Here is a 13,996-nt window from a genome sequence, read left to right as displayed (position 1 = left end):
ATACGTCTAGCACTAGATTTTTAGCCTTAAGCTTCCAGTAACTGTGCACAGTCACTAATTATTTTGGACCTATTACAAATTTCTCAAGCAAACCTGCCTGAGTTTACAATCCAAAAGGAGGCACAGAAACTGGTTTCTGTCACTTCCAGAATGACTACCAATATCCCATTTATTCAAGAGATTTCTCGGAGCAGTCTACTGGACAGTGAATAGCAACTGGCACTGGATCTAATGAGGAAATGGGCTCACAGGCAAAGAGAAGAATGTTCTTAAGGTTTTGAGGCAGAGAAAGAAGGGGATAAGAGGGCATACAAAGCAAAGGAGATTCAGGGTGGGATTAGTTGTGGACATTGGCATAGCTGCCAGTGGTGGTATGGATAAAATAGGCAACAAAGAATATTGTGATCACAAAGAAAAACATAAATTGCTGGAAAAGCTCAGCAGGTAGGACAACATCAGTATAGAGAAATCAGAGTTAATGTTTGGGTTCAGTGAACCTTCCTCAGAATTGGTGGTAGCTAGGAAAAAGTTATTTTATGCAGAAAATAGGGCGGGGGTAAGAGTAAGTGATAGGTGAAGATAAAGCCCAGAGAGAAGAACAGTTGGACAGACAAAGGAGTAGATAACAATCAATGTAAGAGAATGAATAGCTATTAATGGGGAATATCAGTGGCTACCAATGGGCTGTATGTGTGAGAGTTGAGATAATTGCACGTGAGAGCTCAAGCCCTAAATTCATTGAACTCGATATTGAGTCCAGAAGGCTGTTGTTCTTCCAGCTCGCACTGAGCTGTGCTGGATCACTGCAGCAAGCCTGAGACCAAGATGTTGGCCACGGAACAGGGTGGTGTGTGAAACTGGCAAGCAACTGGAGGTTCAGTCTTTTTGCGGAATATTGTGGTGTTGGAGGAGAAGATGGGGCAAAGAGAAAGGGGTGAAGGGGATTGTGGAATTTGTGAGAGATGAAGTCACATTTGAAATTTGAGATGATGCCAAAAATCTGAAAATTGCTTTTGTGTAAGGATGATTGAACCTGGGAAGGAGAGGTTTAAGGGTATGTAGATAGGACCAGCATGCAGACAGCAGATCTCCAATTTGTAGTTTATTTATATTTATTTAACTAACCTACTTTTCTAATCAACCTGTTCAGATATTTTATTAGATACCTATAGGGCAGGGGAGACTTGGACATCCCAGGCAAGGGATCAATGTGCCACAGTTTATTGTGGGTTGAAGAAACTGAACAGGAAAGCTGACAGAGTGGAAACGGCCAGTGTTCTGCACCATCATGCATAGTTTTCTGCAAAAACAAACTCAGACAGTTGGATCTCACCTTATGCACTTTCCTCACCCCTGGTAATTGGGAGGGATGCAAATGGTGCAAAGACCACATTGTTTTATTTCATTTATGTTTGGACTGTAGACTAAAAAAAAGGAAGATACTGCTTTAAAAAAAGAGACTGTTCAAAGAGATTGCTAAAGTTTTAAAAATAATGTTTCCCGGATCAATTATTTCAACTCACAATGTTGCCTTTTCCCAGAACCATGCGAGTGAAAATAGATAGTATGGAGCTGATGAGCTCTGAACCAAGGGGCATGATAACCAAGTATTGATTGGCTCCTGAACAGGTGACCGTGGCTTGTATTAAGCCATTACAGCAGAAACATCTAGCCTGCAAAGAGGAAGCTCTGTCTGTCTGTCTCTCTCTTATTCCCAGAAAGTCTTCAGTAACAGCTGGCTGGCTTCCATTCAGCTTTCGCTGCAAATCCTCTGTAGACAGACAATTAAAACACCTTCACATATTGAAAAGATGAATGCTGAAAAAGGATATGAATGACTGAACATTTCTGTGCAAACAATCTTGTGATAAGAGCAAGTAACTGTTAGAAGTTCGAAGCAATGGAAAGAACACAATTAATTAACTCCTTTGGTCCAATCTGTTGCTATCAGTGTTTCCTTAATTTTGTTTTATTTTCCCAGTCTTGACGTACATGTCTTATCTGTCTTTTTGTGCCTGTCTGTTTGAGAAAGGTGAAAACTAACAGGGGTAGAGTTTAAACTACAGACTTGTAAATTAGCCATTCACATCTCTGTTATTTCTGTAAAATAATCTATAAATAGCTGTTTTCTTGTTAAGTACAAAAAATTGGTGAGCATTTCTTTAGTCAGTCAGGCAAACTGGGGACTTTGGATAGTTTGACCCAGTTTTGTCACAGGTACAGTGGGGTCTGATTCTCAGCACACTACCCCTAGTAATGTTCTGTTACTAGTGAATGTTAGAAAAACAGGCAATTGTGTCCAGTTGCTTGGCATAAACCCTGCAGCAAAGGGCAATCCAGCAGGAAGAGGATTGAACTGAACTCATGCTTCCTCTTACTGTCAAATGTTTAATTGGTTAACAATGAAAACAAGGGCTGGGGGCTCCTGTAGTGCAGTGGCAGTGTCCATACCTCTGAGCCAGGAGATCCAGGCTAATGAAAATAATCTGAAAGCCAGGGCTGAGATGAGGGCGAAGATCTAAAAAACATTGAGAACAACTGGTTGAAGGCCTTTGGCACCAACTGCTCTCTGACTAACATGCTCCATCACCATGACAACCTGTCAAGTAATCTCCTATCTAGGCTTATCACCAAAGACTCATCATTTGGTAAGCGTATGGCTTTGGGTACCATGCCCCAGCAAACAGGAAAAGAGAGCAGGAAGGGAAATACTGGCCAAAATAGACACTCCTTAGGTTTAGCTTGGCTATGGGCATATTAATATGATTCATTGTTGTTGACAGGGTGTCACGGTGGTAAAAAGCATTTTAGGGACACTCTCTTCACTGGGTATCTTTGATCACTATTGCATTTATAGCCTTGACTTCTCTGGAAAACCAGTGAATGGGCTGCTGGCCCACAGCAGGGTTCTGGTTAAAGGCTTGCTCACCCTAAATGATTTCCATTTATCACTGCTGTGTTGTGCCTTCCAGGTGGAGATCGTGATCGGATGACAGCCAATCATGAAACCTATCTCCTCATGGCCAGTGCACAAAATGATATGGAAGACTGGGTGAAGACTATTCGCAGAGTGATTTGGGCTCCTTTCGGTGGAGGTAATCTTGGCATTTTCAACTGCTCGGCTGTAACTACTTTCGGGGAAATTCTTTTGGCCTTGTATTCCCACATTTATTAGCAGCTAAATGGAAAGTGAAAATATTATTCAGAGTCACCAGACCCAGGGGGCTCCATTAATGTCAACTTCACAGAGCTCTATGAAACACGGTAGGACATAGAGTTATATTGATGTCATGATGCTCATAAATGCTGCGGTATAGCATCCCTGCTGGGTTCTGCAAATTATGTGTAACTCAATAGAAAGTGGAGCTTAGTCAAAGACATAGAATCTAAGCAGTGCCTTAAGCAACCTAAACGAAGCCATTAATGGTGCAACAGTTAAAATCGAGGATGCGATAGAATCAGAGGAAAAGATTTCTCAAAGGATCATGGGGGTATGGGGAGATTAGAGATATGGAGGGATGGATATGGAACCCAGAATGAACATTTTAAAATCAAGGTATTGCTTAACCCCAAGCCAATGTGGTTCAGTGAGTCCAGCAGTGATAGGGGAATGGGACTTGCTAAAAGTTAACATGGGCAACAGATATTAGGACAGCCTCAAATAATGTGGGGTGCAATGTGAGTTCTTACAAGTCTGTGCCTCTTGCCCTAAAGGATGGGTGATTAAGTGCTGTACTAGGGTACAGGTCAGGGTGGTGAAAGTATATAATGGTTTATTTAAAATCAGGGCATTAAAGTTGGAGTGAATGGTGTGGTTGACCAAATATGTAATTGTTTAATGAATCACTGACACTGGTACATCATGTAGAAGGAAAGCAAATGGAATTTTGACATTTATTACTAAAGAAATAGAATATAAAAGTAGGGAAGTGTTGCTGCAACTGGACAAAACATTAGTGAGGCTGCATCTGGGGTCTTGTGTAAAGTTTTGTTTCCCTTACTTGAGGAAGGATGTAGTTGTATTGGGGGTAGTTCAGAGAAGATTCACTAGATTGACCCCAGAGATGAGAGGTTTGTCTTATCAAAAGATATTCAGCAGTTTAGGCTGATTCTCTCTGAAGTTTAAAAGAATGCGAGGTGATCTAATTGAGGTATATAAGATGTTAGAGGGAATTGACAAAGAAGACACTGAGTGGATGTTTCCTCTTGTGGGGCAATCTCAAATGGGAGATCATAATTTTAGGATGAGTTGTAGCAGACTTAAAATAGAGATGAGGAGAAATAACTTCTTTCAAGGGGTCATGAATCTGTGAAATTCACTACCCCAGAGTGCGGTAGATGTGGGAACACTGAGTAAATTTAAGGAGGAGATAGACAAATTTATAAATAGTAACAAGTTGAAGAGTTATGGAGAGTGACCAGGATTTGAGGCGAAAGTGAGATGAACCATAACGGCATGGTGGAACAGGCTTGAAGTGTTGAATTGGCTACTCCTGCTCCTCATTCTTATGTCCTTATTCTAATATTCTGGCAAATTAAGGGTCAAAGGTTAGATAGTTGAGATTTTGAAAGTGTAGTTGTAAGTGTCATTGATGCCCTCCAGAAGTCTGCTGCCCACATATTAACATGAGTCTGATTTCATTCCCCCATCACTCCCTCGATTACTATGATCCTTTGGGTTGTCTGCCATACTCTAGTTCTGGACTTTTGTGCTTCCAGCAGCCTAGGCACCAAGATCTAGAATGTTTTCCTGAAACCTCTCCATTTTATGGAGCCTCTCTCTTGTCCTGCAGTGGTTCCCTAAAATAAACCTCTTTTGGCCAAGTTTTTGATCTCTGTTCTAATATCACTAATTATAGCTCAATACTAAAGGTTATCCAGATCTTAAAAGCATTTTTGGCCATTTTTACTCCATTACAAATGATATTTATATGCAAATCAATATCGTTAAGGTGAGTCACAACAGTAGAGGTAGTGGGGATGCTGTTCAACTTCAGTGGGAGTGCATGATGGGCAACAGTGTATTAGTTTGTCCATAATATGAAGGGACCGATTTGGACTGGCCTGGACTAAGTTGGAAGTCACACGACACCAGGTTATAGTCCAACAGGTTTAATTAAAATCCCAAGCCTTCAAACCACCACTCCATCGTCAGGTTTTAAATAAACCTGTTGGACTATAACCTGGTGTCGTACGCCTTCTAACTTTATCAGTTTATCAATAGAGTAGTCAGTGGTCTGGTTTGCATTACATCCAGAAATGGAGGCAACTATCAGATATCTCACTAATTCTGTCTGCAGTGACCCATGTACTACATAAAGGAGCTGTAGGTTTTCTGATGGTTTATTTTACAGCAGCTTTGGAGCCAAACTGTTCTTCCTGGTTCCTAGCACAAATGGGCTCCAAGCAAAAATATACTAATTGTCTGCCTCTAACAATTCAGCTTTTGTTACAATAACAAAGCAGACCCTGCTTTCCTCTAGCATCTGATTCCGATGTGTAAATATTCTACAACGGACGGTTATTTGACCAATAGCTTGCTTTGTTTCTGAAACAGACTGTCAGACTGAACAGGGTTTGACAGTTTGAGGACATAATCAAAGTTGAGACTCCAGTGCTGCAGTGTCGGGATCCACTCCATCATGGGGAGATTAAAATGGCCGGCACAGATGACTATTAGAGACACTGAAGACTGAACCAAAATGATTCTGAAAGAATTGCAACCAATATTCATCTTTCAATTGCCTCCAGCAAAAATAAGATTTGCAATCTCAACACCTTGCAGCCAACTAATTACTTTTGAAATGTAGTCGCTGAGTTACTATTAGCAATATTTGCATACAAACACCAAGGATAGAATGATCAAGTGGTCTGTTTTTAATGAAAGCATAATACTGTAAGTGCTAGAAATCTGAAATAAAAACACACTGTGCTGGAGAAACTCAGCAGGTCTGCAGAGAGAGAAAAGTTGTCCTTTTGAGTCTGACTCTTCTTCATCCGGGAGACAAACATTAACTCAGCCAAACATTAACTCAGACGTCCTGTTTCTCTGTGAATAATGCTGCAACGTATTCCCTATCTAACAAGATAGGTGGGACCTTAGTTTAACATTTCACCTGAAACAAAGTGACACTGATTGTGTACTGTTCCCTGCAGTACTGTATGGAAATGACAGTCTGGGTTATGAAATAAAAGTTAAATAGAATTTGCTGAATATAAAATACATCATTTTGGTTTTGGTGAACTTTGGAATAGGCTTTTGAGTTGGGGATGCATTCCACTGAGTACAGCTTCCCCACACCCCTGTAGAAAGACCAGTGCAGCCACATCATGCTTGCAGTGTGAATGCAGGGCAAATATAATCTGGCCCAGTATTGATCATCAATAAAGTGATGGAAAGGATTATCAGTAGAGCTACAAAATAGGTGTGTGCCCATCAAAAAAATTAATCGGTGATGCTCAGTTTGGGTTCTTGCCTCCAAGCCACTCATCATCCTGACTTGGAAATATATCACCATTCTTCCACTGTTGCTGGGTGAAAATTACTGGAAATCCGCCCCTCCCGCCAAGGGCATTGTGGGTCCTCCCAAAGCTGGTGGACTGCAGCAGTTCAAGAAGGCAGCTCACTATCACCTTCTCAAAGGCAACTAGAGATAGGCAATAAATTCTGGCCAGCCAGCAATGCCCACTCCCATTAGTGAATTTAAAAAAAAATTCTTATACACTTCACATGCCCTGTCCATGTCCATGGTACCTCATACCCTTTATGCCAGCCATTGCCAATCTACGCATCCCCGCACTCTGTCATATCCCTTTGCCACCCTGTGCCCATAGCACTTTAAAGACCTTAGGCTAACCCATGCCAAGCTAACCATCTCATAGCTCTTTATAGCCCCTTCTGCAACTCAAAATCCCTATCCACCACTCTTTTCCCTTTTCTATCCATGATCACTTGCCCAATGTATCGATCATGGGAAAAACCCTGGAGGTATGCCTATAGTGAATATTGATCATTTAACGAGTGAAAATAAATAACTCTCGTTGATAACTAAAATAGAGTCAATACATTGAAATTCTTTCAATTAATTCCTTATGAATACTTACATTTTACTTCAGTGCTTAACTTATTTCAACAAACATTCCCTTCAGTAAGCAGTTATCCATCAATAGGCAATCCATTAATAAATTATATTTTGGGAAATCAGTCATGTAGCACAAATTCTACAATGGTTTTATGTGAATAAGTACTCTGAAATGCCCCCCTTTCTTGACTCCACATTTTTATTCGGATTGTTCATTTACATCTTTGCCCATCCCAATGCTTTTGTGCATTCTTTTTGCGTAAACACAAGTCTTATCATGATCCCAAAGGGTGCCTTACCCCCACTAAAGGTGTCTTGGAACCAGAACTGAAAGGTTATCTTGCCTTTTCAAAAAGGGCATAAAGATAAATATCCATCCACCCCTCATACCTTCTCCTTACTCCCACACACACCCCATGTCAATGCATGACACCCAATGCTGTCTACCCATTCTCTTGGCACATTATAGCCCATATAAACTTATTGGAGAAAGTGAGGACTGCAGATGCTGGAGATCAGAGCTGAAAATGTGTTGCTGGAAAAGCACAGCAGGTCAGGCAGCATCCAAGGAGCAGGAGAATCGATGTTTCGGGCATGAGCCCTTCTTCAGGAATGAGGAAAGTGTGTCCAGCAAGCTAAGATAAAAGGTAGGGCGGAGGGACTTGGGGGAGGGGAGTTGGAAATGCGATAGGTGGAAGGAAGTCAAGGTGAGGGTGATAGGCCGGAGTGGGGTGGGAGCGGAGAGATCAGGAAGAAGATTGCAGGTTAGGAAGGCAGTGCTGAGTTCGAGGGATTTGACTGAGACAAGGTGGGGGGAGGGGGGGAAAAGAGGAAACTGAGTTCATCCTTTGTGGTTGGAGGGTTCCTAGGCGGAAGATGAGGCGCTCTTCCTCCAGCTGTCGTGTTGCTATGGTCTGGCGATGGAGGAGTTACTACAAACTTATTGTCTTCTTCCATCATCCCTTCTCCCTTCACCTACATTACCAATTCATTTAGTTTTCCTCAGGGGAAACATTACAGTTCCATTATTTAGATTTATGTATTGCAGACTACAATTTATGAAGAAAAAAACACTCCGATTCATAAATACACATTTCTACATGTTTTGGCAGACCACGATTTGCTGACCATTCTGGATATTTTTTGAGTGGACTTGATATTTGACAATTGATTGCACTTCTTGACAAGTTGATATTACTAGGAACTTCTTCAAAAGTCTTAACAAGGTGGAAAGTTCCACCTCTCTTTGCCTCCAAAAGTCCCAAAGGGCCCCTGACCTCACCCCAATAGATACCTAACACCCCACCCCCAAAGGAATTTTGACTCTGCCCCCAGTCCCAAGTATTGTGACCATATAGAACATAGAACATAGAAAAATACAGCGCAGTACAGGCCCTTCGGCCCTCGATGTTGCACCGACCAAAGCCTACCTAACCTGCACTAGCCCAATAACCTCCATATGCTTATCCAATGCCCGCTTAAATGACCATAAAGAGGGAGAGTCCACCACTGCTACTGGCAGGGCATTCCATGAACTCACAACCCGCTGAGTAAAGAATCTACCCCTAACATCTGTCCTATACCTACCACCCCTTAATTTAAAGCTGTGTCCCCTAGTAACAGCTGACTCCATTAGCGGAAAAAGGTTCTCACTGTCAACCCTATCTAAACCCCTAATCATCTTGTACACCTCTATCAAATCTCCCCTAAACCTTCTTTTCTCCAATGAGAACAGCCCCAAGTGCCTCAGCCTTTCCTCATACGATCTTCCTACCATGCCAGGCAACATCCTGGTAAACCTCCTCTGCACTCGTTTCAATGCCTCCACGTCCTTCCTATAGTATGGCGACCAAAACTGCACACAATACTCCGGATGAGGCCGCACCAGAGTCTTATACAACTGCAACATGACCTCGGGACTCCGGAACTCAATTCTTCTACCAATAAAGCCCAGTACACCATGTGCCTTCTTCACAGCACTATTTACCTGGGTGGCAACTTTCAGAGATCTGTGTACATGGACACCAAGATCCCTCTGCTCATCCACACTACCAAGCATCCGACCATTAGCCCAGTAATCTATCTTCTTGTTACTCCCACCAAAGTGAATGACTTCACACTTAGCTACATTGAACTCCATTTGCCACCCTTCTGCCCAGCTCTGCAACTTATCTATATCCCGCTGTAACCTGCCACATCCTTCTTCGCTGTCCACAACTCCACCGACTTTCGTGTCATTCACAAATTTGCTCACCCAGCTTTCAAGCCCCTCCTCTAGGTCATTTATAAAAATGACAAACAGCAATGGTCCCAAAACAGATCCTTGTGGAACACCGCTAGTAACTGCACTCCAAGATGAACCTATACCATCAACTACTACCCTCTGTCTCCTTCCAGCCAGCCAATTCCTAATCCAAACCTCTAATGCACCCTCAATGCCATACCTCCGTAGTTTTTGCATTAGCCTACCATGGGGTACCTTATCGAACGCCTTGCTAAAATCCATATACACCACATCTACTGCTTTACCCTCGTCCACTTCCTTGGTCACCTTCTCAAAGAACTCAATAAGGTTTGTGAGGTACGACCTGCCCTTCACAAAACCATGCTGACTATCCTTGATCACATTATTCCTATCCAGATGTTCATAAATCCTATCCCTTAGAATTCTCTCCAAGACTTTGCCCACAACAGAAGTGAGACTCACTGGCCTATAGTTACTCGGGCTATCCCTACTCCCCTTCTTGAACAAGGGGACCACATTCGCTACCCTCCAGTCTTCTGGCACTATTCCCGTAGACAATGACGACATAAAAATCAAGGCCAATGGCTCCGCTATCTCCTCCCTAGCTTCCCAGAGGATCCTAGGATAAATGCCATCAGGCCCAGGGGACTTATCTATTTTCATCCTTTCCAGTATTCCCCAGACCTCTTCCCTACATATCTCAAGGTCATCCATTCTAATCACTTGTGACTCAATATTCACATCAGCAACAGTGTCCTGTTCCTGAGTGAATACTGACGAAAAGTATTGATTTAGTGTCTCTCCAATCTCCTCCGCCTCCACGCACAACTTCCCACTACTATCCTTGACTGGACCGATACCTACCCTAGTCATCCTTTTATTCCTGACATACCTATAGAAAGCCTTTGGGTTTTCCCTAATCCTACCAACTAAGGACTTTTCATGTCCCCTTTTCGCTGCTCTTAGCTCTCTCTTTAGATCCTTCCTGGTTACCTTATAACACTCAATCGCCCCAACTGAACTTTCACACCTCATCTTTACATAGGCCGCCCTCTTCCTTTTCACAAGGGATTCCAATTCCTTATTAAACCACGGCTCCCTCACAAGACCCTTTACTCCCTGCCTGACTGGTACATACCTATCAAGGACACCCAATAGCTGTTCCTTGAACAATCTCCACATATCATTTGTGTTCTTCCCTTGAAGCCTATTTTTCCAATCCACGCATCCTAAGTCATGCCTCACCGCATCATAATTTCCCTGCCCCCAGCTATAACTCTTGTCCTGCAGTGCACACTTATCCCTCTCCATCACTAGAGTAAAAGTCACCGAGTTGTGGTCACTGTCCCCGAAGTGCTCACCTACCTCCAAGTCTAACACCTGGCCTGGTTCATTACCTAGAACCAAATCCAGTATAGCCTCACCTCTTGTTGGCCTGTCTACATATTGAGTCAGGAAACCCTCCTGCACACATTGGACAAACACCGACCCATCTAACGAACTCGAGCTATAGCTTTCCCAGTCAATATCTGGGAAGTTAAAGTCCCCCATAACAACCACCCTGCTACTTTCACTCTTCTACTGAATCATCCTCACAATACTTTCCTCTACTTCTCTCGGACTATTAGGAGGCCTGTAGAAAATTCCTAACAGGGTGACCTCACCTTTCCTATTTCTAATCTCAGCCCAAACTACCTCAGATGGCAAGTCTTCCTCCATCGTCCTTTCCACCGCTGTAATACTATCCTTGACAAGCAATGCCACACCTCCCCCTCTTTTACCCCCATCTCTGACCCTGCTGAAACATTTAAACCCTGGAACCTGCAACAGCCATTCCTGTCCCTGTTCTACCCACGTCTCTGAAATGGCCACAACATCGAAGTCCCAGGTACCAACCCACGCTGCAAGTTCACCTACCTTATTTCTTATACTTCTGGCATTGAAGTATACACACTTCAAGCCACCTTCCTGTTTACAGGCACCCTCCTTCGAGATTGATGCCTTGTTCCTAACCTCCCTACACTCAAGGTCCTGTACCCTAAAGCTACAGTCCAGGTTCCCATGCCCCTGCAGAGTTTGTTTAAACCCTCCCAAAGAGCACTAGCAAACCTCCCCCCAAGGACTGGTGCCCCTCAGGTTCAGGTGTAGACCATCCTGTTTATAGAGGTCCCACCATCCCCAGAAAGAACCCCAGTTGTCCAGAAACCGGAATCCCTCCCTCCTGCACCATCCCTGTAGCCACGCATTTAACTGTTCTCTCTCCCTATTCCTCGACTCTCTATCACGTGGCATGGGTAACAAACCAGAGACAACAACTCTGTTCATTCTAGCTCTGAGCTTCCAACCTAGCTCCCTGAAAGCCTGCCTAACCTCCTCACCCCTCTTCCTACCTATGTCGTTGGTTCCAACAGGGTATATCTACAGGGTATCCCAGGTTTCCAATGGGGCATATTGAATATCTGAAGCAAAGCATTGACAACATGGGAGGTAATGGCCTAGTGGAATTGTCACTGGACTGTTATTCCTGAGAACCAGGTAACAATCTGGGAACCCTGGTTCAAATCCAGCCACGCCAGATGGTGGAATTGGAATTTGATAAATAAGAATGGAAGAATGACCACAGGTCAATTGTCAGGAAAAACGCATTTGGTTTCACTAATGTCCTTTAGGGAAGGAAACTGTCATCCTTACCTGGTCTGGCCTACATGTGAGTCCAGACCCACAGCACTGTGGTTGACACTTAAATGGTCAACTGACTCTGGGAGCCGTGAATACATGAACTCCAGACTGCCTCCAGTCATACCCTGGAGGCAGTAAGTGAGAAAGTTTAGGCTTTTCAGGGTCAGAACGTAGGTTTCCCAATTTGCAATGGCATGTTTGCAACAGTGGCGATGGACTCTATTGCAGTGAGAACAATGGCCAAATTTTTAGCATTTTTTGATCTAGATTTATTAGTTTTCATGAATGGATTTTTTTTTCATTTTTGTGCATTTTTTAAAGTGCCTGATGCATATTTAAGATGTTAAATTGTCCTTTAGGATGGGGCCTGTTATGTAATGTTAAATCAATTACTGCGACAACGCCTTTGATGATAATGGCCTCAGAATATTGCAACATCGTAGAGATTTGAATATATAATGAATACAAGTATTTAGTATAATATTTAGAAGAAAGTTTTAGTGGAGAAATCCTTTGATTCCTCATTATATATTCTAGAAATAAGTGTGTCAGTTTTTATTTTTGTCCTGTGTGTTTTTGGAGTTGGTGGGGGGGCACATGTAGAGACTATGTTCAATGTTTTTAATCAGTGTCATTTCTTTCAAGTTGCTAAGAGTAAAAAAATCTTCACCTTTTTGATTTAGGAGTTCACCACCAATAAAGCTACAGCACACAAAGCAGCTCTTTTCAGGCCTCCAGCTCCCAATTCAAACAGGATAAAGTAACAACTAGGAAATATAGTTTAGGACCACCGACTTAACAAGCTGCCTGCCTGGCTCATGTCACATCATCAACTCCTGGGAGAGCCAGGCATTTGCCTCTGTTTTTACCTGGAAAGCTGAGCAAGCAAACTATATTGGCAAGAACAAATGTAGATCAGTTCCGAGTGAGACTCCATCATGTCCTGAGCAAACAAGTGTTGTTCCCTTGGGGAATATATTACTGTGGGACAAGAAAATAACCAAGCATGAAAACAGAAGTTCAAGTTATTTTTGTGCATCATTCCCGGGAGCTTCCCTTTCAAGTTTCATGGGTTCTATAGTTCACTTTCGTCTATTTTAACTCATAACTAGTCACTTCTGATTTCTGCTCCTGTTATTAACATCACAAGTAAGTTGAAATACAGTCAAAGCAAAGATTAGGACCACAAAAGTACAGATTGCATTGAAGATCATGAATAGACTTGGGCACATTCATAACTCAAAAATGTAGCACATCAGGGAGTATGTGTTGATTTTTGAAACTTCAAACAAGTTTTCTAAAACAAGAGATTGACTTATTCACCAAATATAACTCATGAATCTCCAGTGTTGATACCAGAAAACTCAGTTCTGTTCATCAGTCGCTATGGTCAGTGTTTCAAATTCCCACATAACTTCTTGGAACCTGTGTTGCTACTTTGGTTCCACACACTGACATATAAAGGTGAGTATGATCTTAAATAGATGCCTCTGAGCTGTAAAAATGAAGTCAACTTCTCGTGCGAGTATACCCCTGAGCAAGTATACCCCTGAGTATTACCAGAAAAATGAGGAGTTGGCTTATACACTGCTTATGGGCCCACACATGAGTTTTGGAGCAAAACAGTAGGTTAACTGATTGTGTTGCGAACTAGAATATAATATCTACTTACCCACACCATCGGTTTTGAATCTTTCACTTCTCTTCCACAACAACAGTTGATATTAGACACTTTCAATTTAAAGATTAATAGACTTTTGTTGATTGAGGTCTTGAGCTAAGAAAATGAGACAAAAATGGTTGAAAGATGTTAAGTTGGAAATCAGCCAAGATTTCATTGAATGATTGTGAAAGGTTTGTCAGCTTCATACGAAAGATATAAATATCTAACTACCCAACATTGCAGCATTAACAAGTGAGTTTTTATTTTGCAGGCACCATAGTATCTGACCTTTGAGATATAACATCTAACATTTAAATTCAAAATTTT

At 42.3% G+C, this 13,996-nt stretch overlaps 1 protein-coding gene across 7 annotated transcripts in view; it reads left to right on the top strand.

Moving 5' to 3' along the window:
* The window catches only part of arhgap24 (Rho GTPase activating protein 24), a 452,465-nt gene that overhangs the window by 357,915 nt on the left and 80,554 nt on the right, over window positions 1-13,996 (top strand). For all 7 annotated transcript variants that reach the window (XM_060826012.1, XM_060826031.1, XM_060826021.1 and 4 more), the window contains one exon: window positions 2,973-3,095. In XM_060826012.1, the coding sequence (XP_060681995.1) occupies window positions 2,973-3,095 (123 nt within the window). The remainder of the gene's footprint in view (window positions 1-2,972; window positions 3,096-13,996) is intronic.

The sequence above is a fragment of the Hemiscyllium ocellatum genome, chromosome 1 (assembly GCF_020745735.1).
Source record: "Hemiscyllium ocellatum isolate sHemOce1 chromosome 1, sHemOce1.pat.X.cur, whole genome shotgun sequence".
Classification (NCBI taxonomy): Eukaryota; Metazoa; Chordata; class Chondrichthyes; order Orectolobiformes; family Hemiscylliidae; genus Hemiscyllium; species Hemiscyllium ocellatum.
Note: the sequence above shows the minus strand (reverse complement) of the source record. Positions and strands in the feature narration are given on the sequence as shown.